Genomic DNA, 26,695 nt, shown 5'->3' with positions numbered 1-26,695 from the left:
CAAGGGCTTGAAATGATGGTGATGATGATATAAAAACAAATCCTCTACATTCCTATAGCTATCAAACAAAATTTATGAAGATAAATAAACCAAGACCTACCCTAAGGAGAGGGAAGTTGTTGAGCCACAGCGTGCAAGGTTGTGGAATCAGAATGAAATATGTGAAGGGTCCACAGTAGCAGAGGAAGTCTATATCCACCAAGGCAGACGAGACAGGGAGAAGGCAGGGTTTAGAGATGGAATCACCACCTATGCCTGCTGTCTGGGGATCTGGGTTTGGAGTGGGTCTGAGTGACTCTGAGGGTCTGAGTGCCCAGTGGGCTGCCCACCCTGGTTGCAACCACATACCTGGCCTTCAGCACTGTTCACCCTACTTTATTAGGACTGGTCAGCCCTGGTCCCCAGAAGCCTGGACCCTGCTCCCCACACCCCAGCCCTGAATTACATGATTGCTCTACCACCTGCCAGACATAAAGCTGTTTTACAAGCTGGAACCCATGGATACTATATTTTTAGATCTCAACTAGCCTTGAACCTTGGGTGGGGCCCTCGTCTAAACCAAACTTTAGGACTCGCTGCTTCTTAGGTGGTGATCAGTGAATGTCCCAGGCAATGAAACCCAGCCCTGGTCCCCATTTGCAAATCTAGAGACTGGGCCACTTGCTGTGTCTCATAGGACAGAAGCATGAGGGGTCATGGCAGGACACAAGTAAGTGAGCAATGACAATAATATCCCTAAGGCCCTGCTAGGCTCAAGGGTTCCCCAAGTCATAGCTCAAGTATTTGTTGACATTGTGACCCTAAGGTCACTGCTACACATGCAAAAGGATGAAGCTATCAGTATCATCAGAAGTCAAGATGCTTCCAGTGACCAACAAAAGCTACACTCCAAGGGCTGAGATGGGTGGAGCAGAGACCCATGGGCCCTTCTGTGCCTCAAAAGGCCACCGCCTTCCTGGCTCACAGCTTTTTGCTAGATGTGCCTCCATCTGACACTCTCTTCCATCAGCCCCCTCATCCTAAGTGGGTCCTTCCAGAATATTCAAGCCACCCAAGTAGGTCCCCCAGGCCATATCAATTCTAGCACCCTATTTCTTTCCTTCAGAAGCTTATCAAGTCTGTAATCATTCTGTCTGTTTCCTAGTTTATTTACTAATCTCCCTTACTAGAGACTAAGTTTGGGAGAGATGGGAATCTGTGTGTTTTGTTCCCCTACTGTTTTTGCAATGTCTGTTCAACCCTGCAGGGTGACCACATGGCCCAGTATAATTAACACATTATATGGTCTCCCTCAGTGCCTGGCCCCTAACAGGTGCTCAGTAACTACGTGGGGAATGAATACATGAATGAATGAATACATGAATGAATGAATGAATGAATGAATGAACACAAGTAGTAAAAGTCGACATTGTCGGTATTGTAGCACACCCTGGATCCTGATGGGTAATTGCTTTCCTAATTCCCCTGCCTAGATCCCTCTGGGCTGAATCCCTGTCAACCACCACTCCCTTGGACTCTTGCCTGGCTGGTCCCATCTCATCTGTGTTCATTCAAAGGTCCCTCTCACCCCCACCATGCTGGACCATCAGGTCATCATAGGGCCGCCTCTGGCCTGATGGAAGCCACAGCCATGGCCGTGATTGGCTCGTTGGATTTCATCACATTTGTGAGCTCTAGAAGAGAGGGAAAGAAGAATGCCAGGAAGGCACAGGGTGCCAGGAGCTGAGGGTGAGGACCAGGACGGAAAAGGTCAACAGGATTGATGCCACAGAGGAAAAGGAGGACCAGCCAAGAACAGGCCCCTAAGGACCAGCCAAGAACAGGCCCCTGGGTCAGGGGAATGAACATCCTAAGAAGTGGATCTGCAGGCGAGGGAGGCTCTGAAACATGACTGCAGGCAGCTAAGGAACAGACAGTAGGATTCAGTTTGGGTAAAATCAATGCATAAGTGTGTGAGGGTGTGTTATCAGTGGCTCTTTCTGGGTGCCAACACGACAGCTGACTTTTAAAAATTCTTTTTTATGACAGTCTTCATTTTCCAAGTTTTCTATAATTAGAATGTATTTATATACTGAAAACATATATATCAAAGGATGGGAAGGAGAAAGACCAGGAGGCGGAGGATGCAGGGACCCTGGGGGAGGACATGCAACCGCGGCAGCCTTGGGGGAGCTCTGAGGCTACCTTGCCCTCCCCAGCGTACCTCGCCCCCAGGCATCCTGGAATTCCTTCTCATCTGGAGCCAGGATTGCTCAGCTCCCAGGCAACAAATGCAGGATTTGTGCAAGTCATGGGGCTCCCTGTTTCTTTTTTTTTTTTTTTCTTCTCTCTTCCACTTTGTATTTTTTAAGAATCTAATTTTACATTCTCCAGATGCCATATTTTTGATCTTTTCAATTGATTCTTTGCAGAAATGGAGTAACAGAAGTGTCATGAATCCCTTTAATGGAAAAGGATAAAAAGGCTGTGAAGGCTTGGAAAGCGGTCACTGTCCAGTCCCCTCTCAGTCAGGCCTCATCTTCATGGTCCCCATTCCTCCCCCAGCCATGCTTCTGCCTGGTTGTTGAGATGCACAAAGGCCCTACCCACCTGTATCCCCAGGTCAGAAAAGTCGGCTTTCTGTCACAACTGGAGACAGCTATTCCATAAGAGACCATAACCTGTAGCCGTGGAAGAGTCTTTGGCAGAAAGGGAAGCTCACACTTCCCAATCCCCGCAACAAGCTTGCTTCACCCCCACCCTGCCTGGGACATTGGCCAATGTCTGAGGACATTTTTCTTCTCCGCAATGGGGAGGGGGTGGCTACTGGCAGGCCAGGGATGCTGCTAAATATCCTACAAGGTGGAGGACCGCTCCTTACAACGAAGAAACTCCATAGTCCTGAATGTCAAGGGTGCCGTGGTGAGAAGCCTGCTGGACAGTGTGCCAGGCTCCATGCTAGGCCCTCGTGTGCCACATCTCACTCTGACCTCAAGGCAGACAGCACTCTGATGGCTGTCCATCCTTGGCTGATCCAGATGTTGGATTGGCCCCATTTAGCAATGGCTGGAGCAGCCGGGACACAGGGCACCAAGGCTGCCTCACCATGGAAGACCATGCCCCGGCTCTTCTTTAGCACCCAGGGCCACCACTCACTGCTTCTCTGCTATCTGTGTTCTGAGAGGGGCTCAGGGGCTCAACTACCTGACTCACGGGCCTCAAATCCCAGCACTACCACTTACAAGTCACTCAATCTCCCTGAGCCTCAGCTTCCTCATCTGTAGAATGGCAACACCTATTTCATAGGGTTCTTGTAAGACTTAAAAGGGTTAATATATGCAAAGTGTTTAGAGCAGTGCCTGGTACATAGTAAGTGCTCAATAACAGTAGCCATTAATATTATTAATATTGTTACTCAGATGAGTGAAAGAGATTGCTGGGCACCATAGCTCACTGTAACCACAGTGCATCCCCACCATCACACACAAAGGCACACGCTTCAGTGCTGGCTCCTACAAGACCTCCTGGAGGCCTTATAACCTGGCACTATTATTGTCATCTATGTGCATGGCCCTAGAGGTGAAAGCATTCAGGTCATCATGATGAGATAAGATCCCAATGTCACGAGTGTGCTGGCTTCCCCTCTGATGGGAAGTCCAGCAAGATAGATGTGGCTCTTTGGACTCTTAACTTCTTTGTGAACTTGGTGAATCTAAAATCAGCAAGAGCACATCTTACCATAGCCCTTGACCTTGCTGGGACCCAGGTGCTGGCAATAGCTCAAAGAAAAACCAGGCAAGCACCCACCAGGCCCTCCGAGACTCTGCAGAGGCATTTTGAGGTAGCATTTGGACCCAACCTAAAAATAAACCCTTAAGCCTTTAACTATTTTTATTACCAAGTAACACATGTCATTGACATCCATCAGGGGTGTCCATGGTACACATGACTGGTAACAAAAGAGTAGCTTATACATTCTGACAGTCACTTTAATGTGGATGCTTTAAAGTGGCCAAGCCAGGAAGTCCCGCTGTGGCCATGTTTCAGGACATGCATTCGAGCTGGCAGTGAAGACAGGGGGTACAGGAAGGACATGGCGGACAGGGAAGGTGGTGAAGAGGGCAGAGGGAGGGCCTCTGGGGGTAAGATCATGAGCAAGAGATCCCAAGGTGAGTGTCCATCCCAAGGGCGGGACAGCCAGACAAGGGAGGACAGGATGGCCAAGGGCAGCCTCCAATATCTGTGGCTGAACCTGGCTCTGCTTTGGCCTGTTCTGCTGAAAGGCCTCCGGCCACACCCTCGCTTCTGCTGGTGTTTGAGACTCTGTTCTCTGATACCACCACTGACAGTCCCTGGAGAAGCAAAGCAACAAAACTGGCTATAGAAACCTATGGCCAAACCCTTATGGGCAAGAGGAGTGTATTAGTCTGTTTTCACACTGCTGATAAAGACATACCCTAGACTGGGAAGAAAAAGTGGTTTAATTGGACTTACAGTTCCACATGCCTGGGAAGGCCTCAGAATCATGGTGGGAGGTGAAAAGGCACTTACATGGTAGCAACAAGAGAAAAATGAGAAAAATGCAAAAGCAGAAACCCCTGATAAAACCATCAGATCTCATGAGACTTATTCACTACCACAAGAACAGTATGGGGGAAACCGCCCCCATGATTCAAATTACCTCCCACCGGCTCCTTCCCACAACATGTAGGAATTATGGGAGTAAATTTCAAGTTGAGATTTGGGTGGGTAAACAGCCAAACAATATCATTCCGCCCCTGGCCCCTCCAAATCTCATGTCCTCATATTTCAAAACCTATCATGCCTTCCCAACAGTCCCCCAAAGTCTTAACTCAGTTCAGCATTAACACGAAAGTCCACAGCTCCAACTCTCATCTGAGATAAGGCAAGTCCCTTCCTACAGGCCTATGAGCCTGTAAAATCAAAAGCAAGCTAGTTATTTCCTAGATACAATAGCAGTACAGGTATTGAGTAAATACAGCCATTTCAAATGTGAGAAATTGGCCAAAACCAAGGGGTTACAGGGCCCATGCAAGTCCGAAATCCAGATGGGGCAGTCAAATTTTAAAGCTCCAAAATGATCTCCTTTGACTCCATGTCTTGCATCCAGGTCATGCTGATGCAAGAGGTAGGTTCCCATAGTCTTGGGCAGCTCTGGCCTGTGGCTTTGCAGGGTATAGCCCCACTCTTGGCTGCTTTCATGGGCTGGCATTGAGGGCTGCTTTTCCAGGCACACACTGCAAGCTGTAGGTGGATCTACCATTCTGGGGTCTGGAAGATGGTGGCCCTCTTCTCACAGCTCCAGTAGGCGGTGCCCCAGCAGGGACTCTGTGTGGGTGCTCTGATCCCACATTTCCCTTCTGCACTGCCCTTGCACTGCCCTAGCAGAGGTCCTCCATGAGGGCCCCGCCGCTACAGCATACTTTTGCCTGGGCATCCAGGCATTTGGATACATCTGAATTCTAGGTGGAGGTTGCCAAAGCTCAATTCTTGACTTCTGAGCAACTGCAGACTCAACACCACATGGAAGCTGCCAAGACTTGGGGCTTCCACCCTCTGAAGCCACAGCATGAGCTCTATGTTGGCCCCTTTCAGCCATGGCTGGAGCGTCTGGGACACAGGGCACCAAGTCCTAGGCTGCACACAGCATGGGGATCCTGGGTCCGGCCCACAAAACCACTTATTCCTCCTGGGCCTCTGGGGGTGTGATAGGAGGGGCTGCTTTTGAAGGTCTCTGACATGGCCTAGAGACATTTTTCCATTGTCTTGGGGATTAACATTTGGTTCCTTGTTACTTATGCAAATTTTTGCAGCCTGTTTGAATTTCTCCTCAAAAAATGGGTTTTTCATTTCTACTGCATCATCAGGCTGCAAATTTTCTGAACTTTTATACTGTTTCTCTTTTACAATGGAATGTTTTTAACAGCACCCCAAGTCACCTCTCGAATGCTTTGCTGCTTAGAAATTTCTTCTGACAGATACCCTAAATCATCTCTCTCAAGTTCAAAGTTCCACAAATCTCTAGGGCAGGGGCAAAATGTCACCAGTCTCTTTGCTAAAACATAACAATAGTCACCTCTGCTCCAGTTTCCAACAAGTTCCTCCTCTCCATCCGAGACCATCTCAGCCTGGACCTTATTGTTCATATCACCATCAGCATTTTTGTCAAGGGCATTCAACAAAATTCTACGAGGTTCCAAAGTTTCAAACTTTCACAGATTTTCTTGTCTTCTTCTGAGCCCTCCAAACTATTTCAACCTCTTCCTGTTACCCAGTTCCAAAGTCACTTCCACATTTTCGGGTATCTTTTCAGCAACACCTCACTTTACTGGTACCAATTTACTGTATTAGTCCATTTTCATGCTGCTGGTAAAGACATACCCGAGACTGGGAAGAAAAAGAGGTTTAATTGGACTTACGATTCCACATGGCTGGGGAGGCCTCAGAATCATGGTGGCAGGCAAAAGGCACTTCTTACATGGTGGCAACAAGAGAAAAATGAGGAAGATGCAAAAGCGGAAAATTCGAATAAAACCATCAGATCTCGTGAGACTTATTCACTACCACGAGAATAATATAGGGGAAACCACCCCCATGATTCGAATTACCTTCCACCAGATCCCTCCCACAACATGTGGGAATTATGGGAGTATAATTCAAGATGAAATTTGGGTGGAGACACAGAGCCAAACCATATCAAGGAGGCTTCCTGAAACCTCTTCCTCCCCCTAGGCCTTCCTTTGCTGCCCTCCCCCAACCCCACCTCCTGCTGGTCTCTTAACTCTGAGAGTGTCTTACAGACAGCTTGAAACAGACTTCCTTTTCTCTCCCATGTCCAGCTCTGCCTTTGGATGCACCAGCACTTTCCTTCTTCGCTCCACTCTGTCTTTCTGCTCTGCAAAATAGGGCCGAATTGTTGGGTATGCACAGAATTCCTTATGCCAAACAGCAGACTCCATCAGACATGGGCTGGGGTCCAAATCTCCAAAGGTTTAGGCAGTAAAACAGTCCAGAAGCATACATTCTAAACCATCCCCAAAACTGCCCCTTCTCTCCCTCAGGCCTATGTCTACAAGGGCACCACCAGCCCTAAGCAGGGCTGGCTGCATAGTGCACAGAGCACTGACTTTGGAACCAGCAGAGCTGGGTTTTAGTTCATCTCTGGTGCTTACTAGCTGCTTGAGCTTGAGACAATGACTTGACCTCTTTAACCTCAGTTTTCTTATCTGTGCAATGTGGGTGAATGGAAATATTATGGAAATGTTGTAAGCAAGATAATTCATGGAAAGCCTTTAGCACTGTACCCAGAACACAGTAAATGCTCAAAAAAAAAAAGTGTAAATTCCTATTAACATTATTGCCATTTATATGCACAACTTCTAAAGCACGAGTTGTTACCCTGGGGCTCAAAGACGAGTTTCAAGTAGTTTGTGAGTCCACCCATAGAAATTAAATGCAAAATTTTAGTTCAGGGTATGTATATTACGGGAGAGAGTCCCTGGATGTCATCAGAAGTTCAGAGGGATCCATATCTCCACCCTGCCCAAGTTAGGAACTTGAGACAGTATTACAGAATGGTCAAGACATAATGGTCAACTCTGAAGTCTGATCACCTGGATCAGCCAGCTGTGTGACCTTGGGAAGTCACTTCATCCCTCCTCTTCCTTTAGTTTCTATCCATAATACAGGGCTAATGATAATACACTCCCCATAGGGCTGCTGAGAACACTCAATGAGACGTTGCATTTCAAGCTGAGAAGAGTGCTGGGCACAAAGATGTGTTATATGTACGAATGTTTTTTATGCAGACACATACACACAGCACACTTAATAATATATACACTGCATATACTGTATAAGTGCTCATTTTTATGATCAGGAAGCACCATTCCAAAGCCTGCAGTTGATTCATCCCACCCTACTCCTTGCTCATTCCCTCCTGCATCCCCCTCTCTGCCTTGGAATTTCCTCTCCCTCAGCATTCCCTGATCCTTGGCATCTTGAAACACCAACAAAGTCAGCAGAAATAATGGGCAGAGAAAGGAAGAGGGGAAAGAATCAACGTTTGGGGCTCAGAAACCAGCCTAGTAGATAGGGGATGCCATGAAGCTCGAGGTGCAAGTCTTCGGAGCTGCTAAGGCCCTGGGGGCTGGCTCTGACATGGAGTTAGAAGTCAGGGTCTGAGTCCAGGTGCGGAGGGAAGTGGGCTCAAGAGAGGCAGGTGGAGTCTGGCCCTAACCTAGGGAGGCAAGGGTCTGGCGGGCTTGGGCACAGCAGGGTACGGACCAGCCAGGGGCTTGGATACACTGCAGCACAGTAGGCATCTGCGTGTCCTAGTCCTAGAATGCTCAGCCCTGTGCCACCCTCTGGGAAGGATGGGGCTTCTCCACAGTCAGGATGGGCTTGGGGTCTGCAGGACAGACAGCACTATCTACAGCTGAGCAGGGATGGGGAGAGCGATACTCAATCATCAAATTAGAAACATCACAAATTCCTGGAAATGATAGTGAAGCAATTCTGCTTGGAAGGGGACAGGATCGATGGCATTGGCAGGCCTGTCATGCCCTCGCAGACTCATGGAGAAAGTTGTGGTGGCTCCCTCAGCCTGCAGGGAAGGCACAGGCGAAGATGAACGCCCACACGAAGGCTGTAACAGGCAGCCAGAGAAGGCTGGCACTGAGGGACGGACTCCAGATACAAGCTCCCTCATACATGAGTTATCCCAATGACTCACAGCCCTGGGTAGTGATTAGAGGGAAAGCTATTGAGAAATATATATTTACTCCAATTCTACACTTGAGAATGAAACACACATCATTAGCCATAAAAGTAGGATTAAGACAACAAAGCATTATTTGCAAATGATAAACCGACATGGGCACAGATTTAAACATGTACAAAAGATGTAAATCTGAGCAGTGAATGCTTAGTTATATTGCTTCTGAAGATAGTTCTTATTTGCTGCCTGGATTAGGTGGTGGGTACATTCTTACATGGTTACTCTCCATTCAACAAACTCTACAAAGGAAATGACTTGTACATGAGAAACCAATATTCTGCCATTCTAGGGAGCCAGGGGCCCCAGGGGCTGCCAAGAAGAGCCTCAGGGATGATTCTGAGTAGTCCATGAGCCAGTACCACCAGCATCGCCTGTGAGCTCCTTGGAAATGTGTCTCAGACTGAATCTGATTGTGCACATTCACAAATTCCCAGCTGATTTGCATGCATGTGAAAGTTTGAGAAGCACCTTTCCAGAGCAGTTTGTCAACCTTTTAAAATCAGGAACCCCTTATGAAGATTCACATAAAATGATTGCCTCCTCCTTCAGTGTGGTTTAAAATTCAAAATAAAATGAATAAAAACAAGTCAAAGCAAAGGTCATTCTGAAGATGCTTTTTCAAACTGCACATATACCTCCCTTCTGGCTCCCACTTACAATATATTATGCAAAAACTACTCTCCATGACTCCAGGAAGTCAGGATTGGGGAGGCATGTCCCCAGGTAAAGAATGACTGACAGAGAGCTACAGCCCCGCTGTGCAGATGGCATGTCTGTAGCCCAGAGAGGGGCTGCCCAAGAAGCCCCAATTTCTGCTTTGGTGCTTCCCGAGGCAGGGAGCCTCAGTTCTAGGCAGATACGAGTGCTAGAAATGACTTTAAGTTTGCTCCTCTGGAATGTACATTTCATAGCCTGCCTGCCACTATCTGATGTCAGCTTTTGACAACAGTCCTCATTTCCCCTAAGAGTCTCCTTCCTTCAAGTGAACAGCCTGAAGTCCTTCAAGATCCATCTTGCAACATAAAGTCCTTCCTCATCCTGGTCATTCTCCTGTGGTCCCACTTGAGTTTGTCAATGTCCCTCTTTGGGTATGGGTAGCAAGGGATATACTTAAACTTTTCTCTTTTCTTTTACATTTAACCTTACATTAATCAAAACATGCATTCTTATTGTAAAAATAACATAACTATGTTACAAAAACTTTTCAATACAAAAGATTAAAAAATCTTTCATAATCAAGCCATCCTCATACCCATATTATTATTAGCATGTTGCTATATTTCCTTCTAGTCTTATTCACCTGCATATACATCCTTACGTGGCAATGTACATAATAAACAGATAATTCTGTAGCCTGTTTTGTTATTTTTTAACTTAAACATAATTTATGCTGCAGCAGTCTTGACAATCATTGGCTTCCCACTCCAGTGTGTAACTGAGAACTGAACTCAGTCCCCCAAGATGTTGAAAATGGTTTGAATGTGTCCCCACCCAAATCTCATCTTGAATTCCCACTTCTTGTGGGAGGAACCCAGTGGGTGGTAATTGAATCATGGGGGCAGGTCTTTCCCCTGCTGTTCTCATAATAGTGAATGAGTCTTGTGAGATCTGATAGTTTTTAAAAGGGGAGTTCCCTTGCACAAGCTCGCTCTTTGCCTGCTGCCATCCATGTAAGACGTAACTTGCTCCTTCTTGCCATCTGCCATGATTGTGAGGCCTCCTCAGCCATGTGGAACTGTAAGTCCATTAAACCTCTTTCTTTTGTAAATTGCCCAGTCTTGGGTATGTCTTTATCAGCAGCATGAAAATGAACTAACACAGATGGTTTGACCAGTTCAGAGGAAAAAGAGAAGAGTTTCTCCACCAATGCTTTCATATGGCAGCCTGCATGGCATTGTTCATCTTGCACCCCCTAGGGTCTCATAAATGTGGCAGCTCTTTGGAGCCCCTTCTTTTATTCTGTACTGATGTCATCTACTTTTAGTGAGGCCTAAATATACGGGACATTCAACCATGTATTCATTCATTGGGCAAGAATTTGCTGAGACCCACCATGTACAAAGCAGTATGCTGGGGTCTCTGTCTGCAGTGGTGAACAAGACAGCTCTGGTCCCATGAGTTCACAGAACTTTTATGGTGGTGACCTCAGCAAAGCAACAGAGCACAGGAAGGGGAAGAGACAGAAATCCAGTAAGAACCCATCACAGGCTAACCATGGGTGCTTGACTTGCATACATCAGCTCACAGAATCCTCACAACTCTTTTGCATTGCAGATGAGGAAAAAGCAGTTCAAGGATACTTGTCCAAAGTCAAAGAGGTAGTAAATGGTAAAGGCAGAATTCAACCCCAGGAGTGCCTGACTTTAAAGCTCTTTCTGAATTCCCTAAATTTACATGGAGATTATAAGATGCTCTTTCTCTCCTGACCCTCCAGTAAGCTCTAGAAATTTTAGAAGGCCATTATGAGACACTCCCAACAATGTGCTTCAATTATTTCATAAAAGAAAGACAAAAATAACAGAATACTGCCTGGTCTCAGAGGTGTGATTATATTTGGAGAAAGGAGGGGAAAAGGGGACCTTTTCTGCAGAAGCACATCCACCAGGAGCATGATTTAGACAAAAGTGTAATTTAGATACCTTATTTTTCATTTGACCAGCCAACAAACATTTGTGCAATTTAAATCTTTTCAGAATCACTCTGACAAACAAGTATCCATGAGTTGACTCAGTCTGCTTCTTATCACTATCAGACTTTGAAAACTCCACCTCCCCCTTCATAATTACTCCAGGCAATCAGCACCAACTGATCAATCAAACAAAGAAAATTGCAGGTTTGAAGCTTTAATTAAATCTATCCGGCACTATCTAATTAAAGAAAATCTTTACTCTTCTACATACTCCAAAATAGAAGAAGCCCACTCCTTCGGGGTTCTACAAATAATTTGCCACGTTGAGGCCTTCACCTAGCTTACACTGGAGGAACAGTGCATTGGAGAAAAGACAGCCATTCCCTCTTCCTTTCCTTCTTGCCTAAGTGCAGGCAAATTCCAAACATCAAGGGAGACAGGGCTGTAGAATCGTGTCTCTGGCAGATTTCCTCTCATCCAGCACTGTCCTTTAGGGTAGATGGGTCCTTATTCTGGCTGACTGTTGCCCAGGACCTTTCTCCTGCCCTCCACAGGCCCATGTGGCTGGAGGGCACTGGCTCAGAGCAGGGAGAAAATGCTAAGAACTCAGCCACACCTTGTTAGCATAGGGCTTATGAGCCATTCTGAAGCTCAGCTTTCTCCTCTGCAAAATGGGATTAATAGGACACTTCAATTGGATTATTGAGAGAAGTCAATAACATAATGCACCTGAGAAGTCACAACAATCAAACGGAATTGAGAGGAGCAACACTGGGCACTTACAAGGGTGGAGCTTTGCGGTAGTGGATACAAATCTGCCTCTGTCTGCAAGAACTCTTTGTGTCTGCATTCCCCGACCCTTGCAGACCAAGGCAGGTTTGAAAATATCCACTACTGCAAGGCTTCTTGCAGAACTAGAAAGCTTCTTTATTGTCCAGATTTCTTTATCTCTGGACTGTGAGGAATTCCTCTTATAACTGAAATCCAGCTAAACTATCAGAGCTGAGATCCGTCCCTGTTCCTCTTTGCTTTGTAGGGTTTATGTAAGTTTAAGATTTGCCTTGTCTTTGATATGTAGCTGTGGAACTTTGGAGAAGGGAGAAGTTGTATGCAGCTCTACCAGCTGACCAGGGCATCACAAAAGCCCCCACATCTCTAGTTAAGAGCTCTTTGGGATAAAATAATCAAATTGGGAAGGTGGAGTCAATTGTTCAGGCTTCCTTCCTTATGAGGCTTGATAAGGCAGCCACTGCTTATGGAGGGACAAAGGTGGCAGTGATGATGGGAGAGACTGAACTGGCACAGTGAAGGACTGCCAGGTGCAGATGAGCTAGCCACTGTAAAATTCATGAAAACATTTTCTCCTCCAGGCAGGATTGAAGACACTGCATTGCCAGTCCGCAAGATGGTAGGGGCATCACGTGGTCAGAAACTGCTTCCATGAATTCAACAGCCAGGCTAGTAGCCTATACTGTCTATAGTCTTTACCATGTCACCTAGGCAACCCCAGTCAGCTGCAGCTCCTGGGGCAACGGGTGCAGTAATACGTGAGCTCTAAGTTTACATGAAAGTTTATTTCTCACTTACGTAAAATTCAATCAATCAGTAGCAGATAGGGGAGGGGGTGGGTTCTGCTCCATGCAGTCATCCAGGCATCTAGGCTTCTCTATCTCCTATTTCCAGGGAAAGACAGAAAGACAGGATTGCAGAGGAGGCTTTCTGCCCAGACCTGGAAGGGGCACACATCATTTCCATCTACCTTCCACTAAGTCATATGACTCCATCTAGATGCAAGGAGGTCTGGGAAAATATTGTCCCTAGCTAGGCAGCTGCTTCCCACTAACACCTACACTGAGGAAAAGGAGCAAGATTGATGGTGGGCAATTAGTCTTCTCTGCCACACTGCTTAACGTGCCATTGGAAAATAAACTGTTTGCCAAAGACAAATGCTGGAATTGTTGAAACAGCCAAGAGCAATACCTACATAGAGTAGAAAGAATCCCAGAAGGTCAGGGATATTTTTTAGTCCTTCTACATGCATCTCCAGCATCATTCAATGACACAATTTCAGAGCTGGAAGAAGCTTTGGAGTTCCTCTAGATTTAAATCCTCATATTGTAAGTCAGGAAAATGCAGCTGGCCCTGAGAAGGAATAGGACTTTGTGAAGATCACAAGCAAACCAGTGGCCAAGCTGGGACAGAACCCAGGTCTCCACGCCCCTGGCCTGGCTCTTGGCACCACATCTGGTGACAGAGTAGACCCACTTATGGGTACAATAATTTGGCTCTTTTGTCACTGAAAAGTCGAGAATTGATTTAGTTTTAGATTTACTTTAACTCCAAGAGAATGAGGTACTCAATATTTGGGAGGTGTTTATTTGGGTACCAGGTCTGCTGAAAAAGAAACAGAGGGAAGACTAGAATGACCAGTCCAAACCTGCCTCCACCCTGCAGACAATATCCCCATGTCACTAGGGTCCCTTGAAGAGCAAATTCTGTGGCCCCAAAAGTTCAGGGAATAAGAGTTGAGGATAAAGAAGGGGGAAACTTCCTATCTCAGCAACAGTGCTGTCAGCAGCCACTTGGAAGAGAGGGGCCGATGAGGGTCTAGAGGTGGGCACCTCTGCTCTAGCGGAACATTGCATCTTTGGCCAATATCTCATGATGCTGCAAGCAGGACCAATTGTGAGAAGTGATGCAGGTAGCACAGCCTTTCGGACTGAGCCTCTGGCTCCAGGGGGTTTTAAATTTTGGCTGCTATTAAACAGCAGACTTGGTGAATGAGCAAGGTGAGGCTTTGTCACAAATATTGATTTTGACCTTGAACCACAGGGTCCTACTGTGAGTGGAGAGATTGCTCAGGACCCCGACACTGCTGCCCACCTGGCTTTGTGTATCACCTGCTGCCAACCCCTCCCCCACCACGTCTGCCCAGACCCTCCCTTTGGCATTAGGGATGGAGCACATGGCTGCCCCCATGGGGTCACTGCAATTGGTTTCCAGAGCCTCATCCCTGGCAGACCCCACTCCTCCCCTTCCATAACCCCCTTCAGTGCTGGTCAGGTGGTGCTGACCTGTGTGAACTTGGGAGTCAAGCAGACATCAGGGTCCCAAGTATCCAGCCTTCCACTCCAAAGCCTACCTGGTAAAGGATTGTGAAGGAAGCAGACTGCAGTAACCCCACAAAACAGGCCACTTCCCTGTCCCAAGAAGCCCTCCTAGCAATAACCAGCGGGTTTTGTCTTCTGCAGCCCACTTCCTCTGCCTCCTTATTAACCATAGCTAACTTTCCTAATTAACTACACAGCTCCTACCAACAAGTTTGCCTCTGGATGGCAAATTTGCCAGCATTTAGGGTGAATCAAACATATTTACTTTTCAGATGTTAGGGGTTTGATAAAATCCATAATGCCTTTGGCCTCAAACCCTCTTCCTATTAATTATTAAACCCCTGTGTGTTTCAAGGGTAATTGAATCCATGTTTCTAATTAGTTTACACTTAATTCATCAGAACAATTTTTAAAGGTCTGACGGATGTCCCAATAAGCCTCATGGGCAGTTTAATGAATCTTTATTTAAAAAGAAATTAGACACACACCAAACTGTTAACAGTGGTTACCTCTAGGGAGCAAGGCTGGGACAAGGGCCTGGGAAAGGAGGCAGGTGCATTTTTCTCACTCTATAGACTGCTGACCTTCTTAAAGCAGAAAATACCTATTACATTCACTATTTTAGAGAAACTGCTTAAAAAGGAAAAAGGAATGGATTTTTAAAAAGGAAATTGAATGAATGAATGCAAAGAAATCCCAAGTAGTGAAAAGGCATTTTGGTGTAGTGGGGAAAAGCCTTGTTTCTGGCTCTAGGAGATCCCTTACCCACCCCTCTTTAGCCTCTGCATTAGTCCATTCTTGCATTGCTGTAAAGAAATACCTGAGACTGGGAAATTTATAAAGAAAAGTGGTTTAATTGGCTCACAGTCCCACTGGCTGTACAGGAAGCACGATGCTGGCATTTGCCCGGCTCCTGGGGAGGCCTCAGGAAACTTACAACCACGGCATAAGGCAAAGGGGGAACAAGCACATCACATGGCAAAAGCAGGAGCAAGAGAGATGGGGGAGGTGCCCCACACTTAAATGACCAGATCTCGTGAGAACTCACTCACTATCGTGAGAACAGGACCAAGAGGATGGTGATAACCATTCATGAGAAATCCACCCCTATGATCGAATTACTTCCCACCAGGCCCCACCTCCAACATTGGAGATTACAATCCAGCATGAGATTTGGGCAGGGATACAGATCCAAACTATATCAGCTATTTGACAGCTTAGAGGCCTTACATGCTTGCTTAACTTCTGCAAAGGGAATTAATACCACCCACCTCCTAAGGGTATTGTTGAATTATTAGATAACATGTACAATGTCTATTTAAAACCTTTCAGCATGAACCATCTTTTTTAGATATGTATTGAGTTCCTCAGCAGGGCATACAGGGTCCCTGGTGGAGCTGGCCTGGGCCACTGCTCCACCTTCCCACTATAATCCAGCCAAAGTGAACCTACCCATTGTCATTCTGCACCTCACCTTTCTCTTACTTTTGCCTAGACCTATGCACATACTATTTCTTGGCTCAAAACACTCCCATCCCTCCTTCCACTCTCTATTAGGGATCTCTTCCTCCAGAGAGCATTGATTCACTCACTCCATAAGTATTCGTTTAGCACCTACTATATGCCAGGCTCTCTGTTAGGCCCTGAAGAGCTACAATGAAAAATAAAGAGTAAAGAGATACAGTTCTTGTCATCAAGGAGCTTACAGCCTTGTGTGGTAGATGGGCATAAATGAAGTAGACACACACACACACACACACGTAAAACCACAAAGGGTGAATGCACAGTGATCTGAGCAGGTATCACAGGAGGGTTTGACCAGGTTGTGAGGAAAGGGTGTTCCTGGGCAAGGAAGGGACAACTGAATTATTTGAGGAATAAGTAAGGGATAACTAAGCAAAGGGGCAGATGAAGGGGGTTCATCCCAGACCTCCAGATGAGCATCCACAAAGATCTCCCCCAAGGCTAGATCAGGTTCCCCAGTCATAGCACTTATAGCCTGATTATTTAACTGTCTCCCTAAAGATATCTTGAGTTCCTTGAAGGCAGAAGCTGTCTTGTTAACTGTCGTATCTCCGACACCTGGCATTCCTGGTAGGCATTCAATAAATATAGAATAAATTTCCATGAGAGCATGAACACATGTGTCCAGCATGGTGGCTGGAACATAGTAGCTGTTCGGTGTCCTCGTTCCTCTGTTCTCCTTTCCAGTGTCCTCACTCTGTTTCAATCCTAAACAAAGACTTTTCCCTCATCCTCATAGGTCCTCCCAGCCTCCTCCTGCCCACAAGAGCACATTCCCAGAGGGGTTCTGGGGAACGGACCCTTCAAGGACATCCCTATTGATGTGCAAGGCACACCTTTTAAGAAATCCAACAAACAGGTCCTTTGGGGGCCTCTGCTGTGATACATATTCATAAGAAGACAGTAAATCTGGCAAATTTGTGGATTTTTACAACTTCCAAACAGGTGTCTAACGCCAGTTGAGTGAAATCTGCAACTAGCTCCAAATGACTAAAACTACATTGCACCTTAGGCTGATGACAGCATGTGTATTGCCAGTAATTGAGGGAACGAGTTGTAGTGTTTCCCATAACTTGAGCCCAAATGTCTAAATTAAGAGATGCTTAGCTGTGCTTAACTGGTGCAGTCATCACCAGTACCCTATAAACCCTCCAATATACGGGATGCAGTTTATTAGCAGCATCTTCATAGATTACGTTTGCTCGTGTCCCATTAGAAAACTTCATTCCACATTAAACTGCAATGCAATAGGATGTTTGCCAGCATGGAGAGGCCATCTAATTGTGCAAAAGCAGAGACGTGGGGATTGTTTCAGTACTTCATCCAGACAGGGCTGACGCTGCATTATCTGGAAGGTTCTTTTTCTTTCCTTGCTAATTTCCAAACTCCTACAGGCTCCCGGCCTTCAGGACCAGCTCCTACTCCCGTTCCCCACCCTGATCCATTAGAAGAAGAGTCTGATCAGCTTCTATTGTAAATTTAATTTGAAGCAGCCAGATGCTGCCTTCTGGTACCCTGGGATGTGGCTGCTTCTGAATAGCTCCAGATGAAATGTGAGATGCTTTCAAGGAGATGGCTATGAACTCCTGGTAGAGAAAGGGAGTCACCGGGAGATGAATAGCATCTGCATATAGAACAAGCTGTGCGCAGTGTGTCTATTGGCACCTTTTCATCAATGATGCCAGGTGCAGCCGCCAGTACATAGCATCAGTGAGAAGTTCCCATTTTGCTGAGGAGGAAACTGAGGCTTGAATGGGTTGACTCACTTGCCCAAGTTCACAGACATAGAAAGGATGAAACCCAGGATGAAAACCCAGGTATGTCTTATGCTAAAGGTGTGAACCTCTCAAATCAATCCACCTCGAGGTTTTTCAACCTCAGCTTTACTGGCATTTGGGGTCAGATAATTCTTTACTGTAGACAGCTGTGCTGTGCATTGTGGGATGATGTTTAGCGGAATCCCTGGCCTCAACCTAGTAGATGTCATCAGTACCTCTCCACTTGCAGTTGGGACAACCACAAATTTCTCCAGATGTGGCCAAATGTCCCCTGGGGGACAAAGGTGCCTTCAGTTGAGAACCACTGCTCTACTTCATGACTCACAAATGTATTATTTTGTCTTTTTGCTAAATTGTACTTTCTAATTTTTCCTACAAATGTACAAGTATTCCTTTTGTTTCTATCTCATCATAATTAAAGCAGTTTACTTACTGTTTTAATTTAATCTTGATCAACCAACCTATAAGGCAGATCTTGATATACTCCCTTTATCAATTAGGACACTGTGGCTAAGAGTGAAAGTGACTTGCCAATGCTATGCAGCTAGGGAGGAGCTAGAGATCAAACTCATGTCGTCTACTGGCAAGACTGGTGTATATTCCACGGTGTGGCTCTGTTACAGCAAAGCAAAAAAAAAAAAAAAAAAAAAAAAAAAAAGAAGGCTTGACTCCCAGCCTTAAGGAGCTTAGAATCTAATAGGAGGAAAGCTCATTGCTCACAACACAATTCAGGAGGAGGCAGCTGGAGAAAGGCGAGGTTAAAGCGGGCTGGGATTGGGGTAGGTGGGTAACATTTCAGCCTTTTGTTGGAATGCATCCATAAAGAAAGGAGACCAGAGTGTTGGAGAGAAGAGGAGAAAAGAGAGATGCCTTAAAAACGCAATGAGGAGACTCCAAAAGGGAGGAGTCTGGGAGGGAGTGAGGGTTGAAAAACTGCCTATTGTGCACAGTGCTCACTATTTGGGTGATGGGTACAACTAGAAGTCCAAACCCCTCCATTATGCAATGTATCCACGTAAAGAACCAGCACATGTAACCTCCTAATCTAAAAAAAAAAAATTTTTTTTAATGTAGTGAAAACAGTAATTGTGAAACTTGTACTCATGAAATTTTTTTATTTTTATTTTTCTGAGATTAGGTTTTACTGTGTTGCCCATGCTAGTCTTGAATTCCTGGGCTCAAACAATTCTCTTGCCCCAGCCTCCCAAGTAGTAGCTGGGACTACAGGTGGATGCCACTGTGCCCAGCTCATTAAGTTTTAGACAATAAACATGGAAATCCCCCAGGTAATGCAAGCAGAGAAAAATCTGCTGCAGGCCTCTTGGTGGTCTGGCCCCACTGTCTGTGTGGGAAGGGAGAGGAGAGGAGAGGAGGCTATCATGGGATCAGTAATGCTATGATACATACACATTGCATACATACACATGATACATACATGCACAATTAATGACTGTTCCTGAGCTCAGTGCCTCCTTCAGTGTCTTTCTACCACACCTGATATCCCAAGTCTAAAAAGTCTGATGAGTTGGCCACAGATGAAGTTTCATCACAGGCACTAGAACTCTCTGGAGAGGTCTGAGTTACTGGGTCCTAAGAACAGAAGGGCAGGAAAGGACGTAAACAATGTTTCCGGACCACGTAAGCATCTATAGCTTGTGGCTCACATACAACAACCCTGTAAGGAGGGTAAATGTCACCTCCGTTTTATAGATGAGGCTCAGAGAAGCCAAACCTTGCATGAGGTCATAGCATTAATAAATGTAGAGCCTACCTAGGTATAAATCTAGGTCTGTCCCCACTGTACCCTTCTGTCTCACAGGAAAACACTGAGAGAGGAGGTGACCTACCAGCTCTATCTACCAGACAAGTGAAGAAAAAATGTCAGTGCAGCAAATATCCTGCTAGGCCCAAGAACACATTTTACTGGAGACTGGAATTCACTGCAGACTGATCTGGTTTGTTTTCTGTTTCCAAGGCAGACACTGCGGAGTCATCCTCCATTTCTTTCTTTTTCTTATTCCCACTCCACTGTCCCTATACATCCACTACTAACTCTGGGGACAGCTCTTTCCCATAGCATCATACACATCCACACCATCTTTACCCTTCATTGCTTTAGTCTAGGCTACTGCTGTCTCTTTCCTTGCCCCACGGTCGCCAGTCTGCCCTCCATCCCAGTGCATTTTCCACACTGCCACCAAATCACGCCGAAATCCTCTGCTTAAAAACTTTTATTAGAAGGGTATCCGCAAAAAACCTACAGATAACATCATACTTAATGCTAAAAGATGAAATGTTTTTCCCTTAACATCAGGAATAAGTCAAGGCTAGCCACTCTGACCACTTCTATTCAATATTATACTGGAGGTTCTAGATAGTGCAATCAGGGAAAAAAGGAAATGAGAGGTATCCCGATTGGAAAGGAAGAATTAAAACTTTTATTCACAGATGTAAAAGAACTGAACTAACAACAAATTCAGCAAGGTCACAAGATACAAGATCAATTTACAAAAATCAATTGTATTTCTATATATTAACAATGGCTAGTCCAAAACCAAACTTTTTAAAAAACCCATTCTCAATAGCATCAAAAAGAATAAAACTTTTATTTTAAAAATTTCCTTGTCAAGATGAAGAGGAAAGATAACATGTTAAACTCTGCCTTGCCTGACCCCCTACATTCTCACGAAAATGATCTAAAGTATATAAAGAGATGGAATATCTACAATTAACTTTGGAAACTAAGAAAAAGAGATAGATACCTACATCCTGCAAACACAAAGAAATTTTTACAAGATAGTCAGTAAGACCTAACTAAGACAAAAGCTAGCTAGGCAGGATGTTGACAGAAAAATATAGCTTAAAACATGTTGTAAAGAAGCAACTTTGAGCACTAATAGAATAAAAATCACAGAAAAAAACAAAACAAAACAAAGAAAACTTGCACTAGAAGACAGATAAAAGGAAGCAGCAGTAAGGAAGCTTAAAAATAATAGAAAGCATTAAGTATAATAGAAGAGCAAACATATCAGTTGTTACCAAAAAATATGAGTGAACTAAACTTTGCTGTTAAAGGATAGTGATTCTCAGCCACGATTTTTAAAAAATTCAATGACTATGTATATTGTGCTAAGAGCTATTCCTAAAAGAATAATATAGACATATTAAAAACAGTGAAATTGGCAAAGATGGACCCAATCAATGCATATCTGAAAGAAAAAAAGGGTGTAATATTGGTACAAAGTAGAATGTAAAGCAAAAAAGAAAAAAAGAAAAAAACAGTAGAGAATAGGGAATAACTACAATTTTTATATGGAAATATATATATAATTCACTCTGAAGATCTAACATTTGAAAATATGAATATGCTGAAGAGTATAGAATCACAGTTTATAAAATAAAAACTCAGGAATAAAAAGAGAAATTGATATAAACTACAGTAAGAATGTGAGAGCAATATATTGCCTATCTTGGCAAATATCAATTAGGCAATAGATACGAAATTAGAAAAACTGAATGATATTAATAACTTAATTTTTTCACCCTTCATACACAGAATATCTTTCTTCATAGAATACTGACAAAAATGATCTTATACAGAGGGAAACAAGTCAACAAATTCTCCAAAGTAGAAATCATAATCTAATCATAATGAAATAAAGCTAGATAATAATTTCTAAAGTATAAACAAATATTACTTGAAAATTTAAGGGGAAAACCCTAGAGTCAAAGAAAGAACAAAACTGCAATCAGAAACTCTTTCTAAACTAACAACTAGCCATAAAAATTTATGGAATATGGTCAAAGCTGTACTTAGGGGAAAATGCCTCTTAATGTTTTTATTATCAAACAAGAAATAATAAAACCAATTTAATTTACAAAATTGGCAAAAGAGCAATATTAGCCTAAGGAAAGTGAGAGAAAAGAATGGATAAAGATAAAAGCAGAAATCAATAATTTAGATAAAAGAGAATAAAATGGATTGCCCTAGCATTGGAACTTTAAAAAGACCAATAAAATAGGCAAACTTCTGGCAAGACTAACTGAGTGGAAAAGAAAGAAAGAAAGAAAGAAAGAAAGAAAGAAAGAAAGAAAGAAAGAAAGAAAGAAAGAAAGAAAGAAAGAAAGAAAGAAAGAAAGAAAGAAAGAAAGAAAGAAAGAAAGAAAGAAAGAAAGAAAGAAAGAAAGAAAGAAAGAAAGAAAGAAAGAAAGAAAGAAAGAAAGAAAGAAAGAAAGAAAGAAAGAAAGAAAGAAAGAAAGAAAGAAAGAAAGAAAGAAAGAAAGAAAGAAAGAAAGAAAGAAATGCGCAGGAGCAGATGTGAGAAAGGGATGTGACCCAGACACCATGGAAAAAGAAAGGTTGAGTGGAAAAACTATGTACAACCCTAGGATGATAGACTTGACACTCTCAATAAAATAGGTGATTTTATTGGTGATTCCCTGGACTAACACACAGACAAAAACTGATTCGTGAATAAAAAAAATTTGAGTGGACTAAAAACCATGCAAGAACATTAAAAAAAAAATTCACAAAGACCCAAGGGTCCCCACCAAGCATGCTTGCTGCTGCCTCTCCACACCCCCAGAGCAGCACCATTCCAGTATTAAGGACAGCATCTTCCAATGTTACTTGGACTGTCCTCTAAGGTCATTTCCCCTCCTATCGTCCTCCGGGGTGTGAACTCCTCTGGTTCCAGGTCAATAAAAGGCAGTGGTCTCCTTCTAGCCCTTCCCCTTTGCTAAGCCTGTGTGACCTTGTGAAATGAATTAGAATAAGCAGATCACAAAGATGACAGAGATCAGGAGCACAAACAGGGACAACCTAATGAAGGTTCAACCCCAGAGCTTCATGCTCATGGCTGGTTGGCCAGGAACGCTGTGCTGTGGCTGGGGACACATCTGATTCTTCTGCATCCTTAGGACAAGAGGAAGCCTCCCTGCCAGAACCACTTCACCAGGTCATGGAAACTCCCACCCTTCCATGCTAGAACACCGGCCAGGCCAGTCTCCACTCTGCTGAGTCTTCCATACTTCCCCTCAGAGTCAGAAAACCCAAGTGTCAGAAAACAAAGACTCCACTACATATGCGGGGACCCTGCCCTAAGAGCAGGACAAGCTTAAATAACTCTAGCAGGCAGAATTGGAGAATTTGCCTCTAGCTGTCCACACCTCAATCAGTGCCCCATTGATCTGATCTGACATTCTATCTTTCAAACATGCATTCAACATCATGAGCTCAAAATCCGATGGAGAAGACTGGCTCCCTTGTGACCACATCCAGTCTTATGTTTTAGGTACCATCCAGTCCTAGTCTCCCAAATTTGTATCTCTAGCCCTGACACCCTTGAACTCAAAACCCACATATTCAAGTGCATGTTCAATGCCTTCTCCACCTGGATATCTAATAGACATCTAAAATTTTATACGGCCAAACTGAATCTTAACTTCCAGCTCCTCCTCTCAGGAAACAGCTACTTCTTCCTATAATCATTAAAGCCAAGGAGACTGGAATCATAGCCCACACCCAACGCAACAACAAATCCTGTCTGCTCTGTGTTTGGAATACAGCACAGATCTGACCATTTGTCATCATGTCCCCACTTCCAGGAGACCCAAGCCTCCTTCTTCTCTGCCCTGAGCAGCAGCCTCCAGCCTCACCCCTTTCACTCCATTTCCCCTACAATGGCAAAGGCCTGTCACAGCAGGTCCCTCTTCTGCTCAGAACCCTCCAAGGGTTTCCTGTGCCTTGGGATCAAGGCCAAAGTCCCTGTGTGACCCATGAGGCCCTGCAGGATCTACCACCTTCTGCCACCTCCCAGCCTCACCTTTTCCCTTCCATAACTCCTACCCACTGGCTTGCTCTAGCCTGTAACCACTGGCCTCCTGCATACCCTCCTTTGCTTGTGAGAGGAATTCAAACTAGCACAGCATAAAGACAACACCTGGGATGATCTAGAATGAGGATTCCAAAACTGCAGGTCTTCCTAGTCAACATGGTTGGCTTGGCCTGAGTGGACTGTGCCACAGCAAGACCATCCTCCAAAGGTTGGCCCTGTACCCTTTACATTTCCTGTGCCCTTGGCCTAGAAGCTTTCCCTAGATACCTATACGGGATACCCACCATACATGATATTCCATGATTCAGCTCTCTGCTCATAGCTCTCTTTCTGCTCGGAAAAACCATCCCTGACCACCCTATAAAAACCAGCAATCACAGCCATAAAAAAAGGATGAGTTCATGTCCTTTGCAGGGACATGGATGAAGCTGGAAACCATCATTCTCAGCAAACTTACACAGGAACAGAAAACCAAACACAGCATGTTCTCACTCACAAGTGGGAGTTGAACAATGAGAACACATGGACACAGGGAGGGGAACTTCACACGCCGGGGCCTGTCGGGGGGTTGGGGGTTAGGGGAGGGATATTAGGAGAAATACCTAATGTAGATGACTGGTTGATGGGTGCAGAAAACCACCATGGCACTTGTATACTTATGTAACAAACCTGTATGTTCTGCACATGTACCCCAGAACTTAAAGTATAACAAAAATAATAATAACAATAATAAAGCCAGCACTCCTGCCATCACTTTCTTACCCTGTGTGCTTTGTCTTCACAGAACCAGACATGTTATGTATTTCCATATCTCCCTCCCCATTAGCATGTAGCCACTGCATGAAGGCAGTGGCTTTGTTTTTCTCACTGCTATTCCCCAGCATCCAGGCCAGTGTCAAGACATAATAGGTACCCATGAAATATTTGTGGAATGAATGAATGAAGAGGACTCTAGCCCTTTACCAATGTTTCACAGAACCCTGCTGAACCTCAAGGGAAGATGATTAGCCCAGTCTTTTCTGGGAGAAACTGCAGGAGGGGTGCAGGGGGGCCCCAGATGCCCCCCACCTCTGCTGTAGGCTTCCCAGACTCACTTCTGCCCTGAGGAGAAAGAGAAGAGGGCTGAAGACTGTGCAGTAAATGTGTGTGTGAGACCCTGCTGCAGGAGCTTGGAAGCCAAGGGCTGAGATGCATCTTAAACAAACCTTTGAGGTTAAGCATTTGGCTGGGAACCACTCATTAGTGCATCATGTCATTAGAAGCAATTAGCACCTCTGGCTCCCCAGGGCTTGGCTGGTAAGCCATTAACCCTTTGGCTTCCTGAGGAGACGGGAAGCCACGCTGACCTGACCTGGACAAGGCTGTGACACAGGCTGGCTGGCCTCCGGGTCACCTAGAGAGTTATGACGCTGGGGTCTTCACCTGTGCCCCAGAAAAGTCTGCCTTTTCTGTAGAGGGTGGAAGCCTTCCTCCCGACTCCCTCCTGTGAGCTCTTCTCCTTGAGAGGCCTCAGGGGTACAGGAAGCCATCTTACTCACTTCATGGGGTTCTCTTCCATCACCCACCCCACAGGGATGGGGATTAAGAGGGTGGGAACTCCCCCAAATTCCAGAGTCTACACTCACAACCAAGGCCTTGCAAATGCAAAGCAAATTCCAGAAAAGTGTTGATGGTTTCAAATACTATGATGCAAGACATATTCATTGCATCACTATCAGCCTTCAACACCCAAATCTGTTGGTTCCAACTTATATTTCTGTGTATACAAATAATACACCCTGTGCATGAAAAATCAGTTTCAATAGAAAGAGCTGAATTTGTCTAGAACCCTCTTGTGTTTTCTCTCTAGTCTTCCCAAATGTCCTACTAATCAATCCTCCCAACTGGAAACCTCTAAGCAAGAGACATGAATTGGGAAACCAGAGGGGTTGAGGGAGGGCATCATGAAAACAGTGGTCTTTGTTGATGACCATAAACTTTTCACTCAAGAAAGTTCTTCCTCCTAGTGAGCCTGGCTCAGAGCCCAACTGTTTGCTACAGGGAAGGTAGGCAGCATGGTACCTCGTACGCAGATTCTCCGGCTGGGGTGGACCATCAAACACTGACAGGACATCAAAGTCCTCTTCCAAGGCAAAGGACTGGAACACAAGCTGGATCCTGTGCTGCTCTTCCGCGGTGATGGTCCACGTGCAGTTGGCGTAATTGGGGTAGCCATAAGGGAACCCTGGGCTCTCAACTGTCCCATTGGGACCGTGCAGTTGGAACGTGCAGTTCTGGCCTGGGAAAGAGAAACAGAGCAGTTCAGAATAGCCAGAATAACTCCTAGAAGCTTCTAGAGTCAGGAGTAATGTGTTAGCCAATCATGAACCCACTTTTCCAAGCGCTTCCCATGAGCCAGCCCTGTGCTTGGCACTGAGGGAGGTACAAAGGGTGACTGACGTTGACTGTGGGCTTGCTGTGTGCTGTGTACTGACCAGGTGATACATTGTGCGTCATTTAATCAAGGCTTACAGCAACTCTATGCAGTAGAAAATTAAGGTTTTGAGAGTCAGAACTACAAAGTCACCAATACCAGGCTGAACTCAGACTTCCCCTCTACAACATGGAATGTCAGAACGACAATTTCAAATCTTCTCCACTGTCTACAACCTCCCAGCTCTCAGCTAACTCCTCTCTCTCACTCTCCATAGGAAATAAAAGCCATTCCTAAGGATTCCCTTGCCTTCCCCATTCCAAACCCTTCTAGCCTATCCCATGCTATCTTCATTCCCGCTACAGAGGAGCCACCTCTTCCTCCACCTAAATGGAGGAAGGGTTTCCCTACTCCATTCCCTACTCTTCAAGAACAGTATACGATCCTTTTTCTCTCTAACGTGTGTTCAGTCATTTCCTCTCCACTAGTACCTTCTCATTTTAAATGTGCTCAAGACTATCGTTAAGAAAACAATTCCCCACCCCACTTCTCATCTCCCTCCAGCCTTGTCTCTCTCTCTTCTTCTTCACAGCCAAATTTATAGAAAACACAATCTGTCTATACT

General features: G+C 44.9%; 1 protein-coding gene across 11 annotated transcripts in view; it reads right to left on the bottom strand.

The window, feature by feature from the left end:
* LOC105495216 (CUB and Sushi multiple domains 2) overlaps nucleotides 1-26,695 on the bottom strand; it is a 656,530-nt gene that overhangs the window by 558,054 nt on the left and 71,781 nt on the right. For all 11 annotated transcript variants that reach the window (XM_071096465.1, XM_071096467.1, XM_071096468.1 and 8 more), the window contains exon 2: nucleotides 25,719-25,935. In XM_071096465.1, coding sequence (XP_070952566.1) covers nucleotides 25,719-25,935 — 217 coding nt within the window. The remainder of the gene's footprint in view (nucleotides 1-25,718; nucleotides 25,936-26,695) is intronic.

The sequence above is a fragment of the Macaca nemestrina genome, chromosome 1 (assembly GCF_043159975.1).
Source record: "Macaca nemestrina isolate mMacNem1 chromosome 1, mMacNem.hap1, whole genome shotgun sequence".
In the NCBI taxonomy this organism is placed as follows: domain Eukaryota; kingdom Metazoa; phylum Chordata; class Mammalia; order Primates; family Cercopithecidae; genus Macaca; species Macaca nemestrina.
Note: the sequence above shows the minus strand (reverse complement) of the source record. Positions and strands in the feature narration are given on the sequence as shown.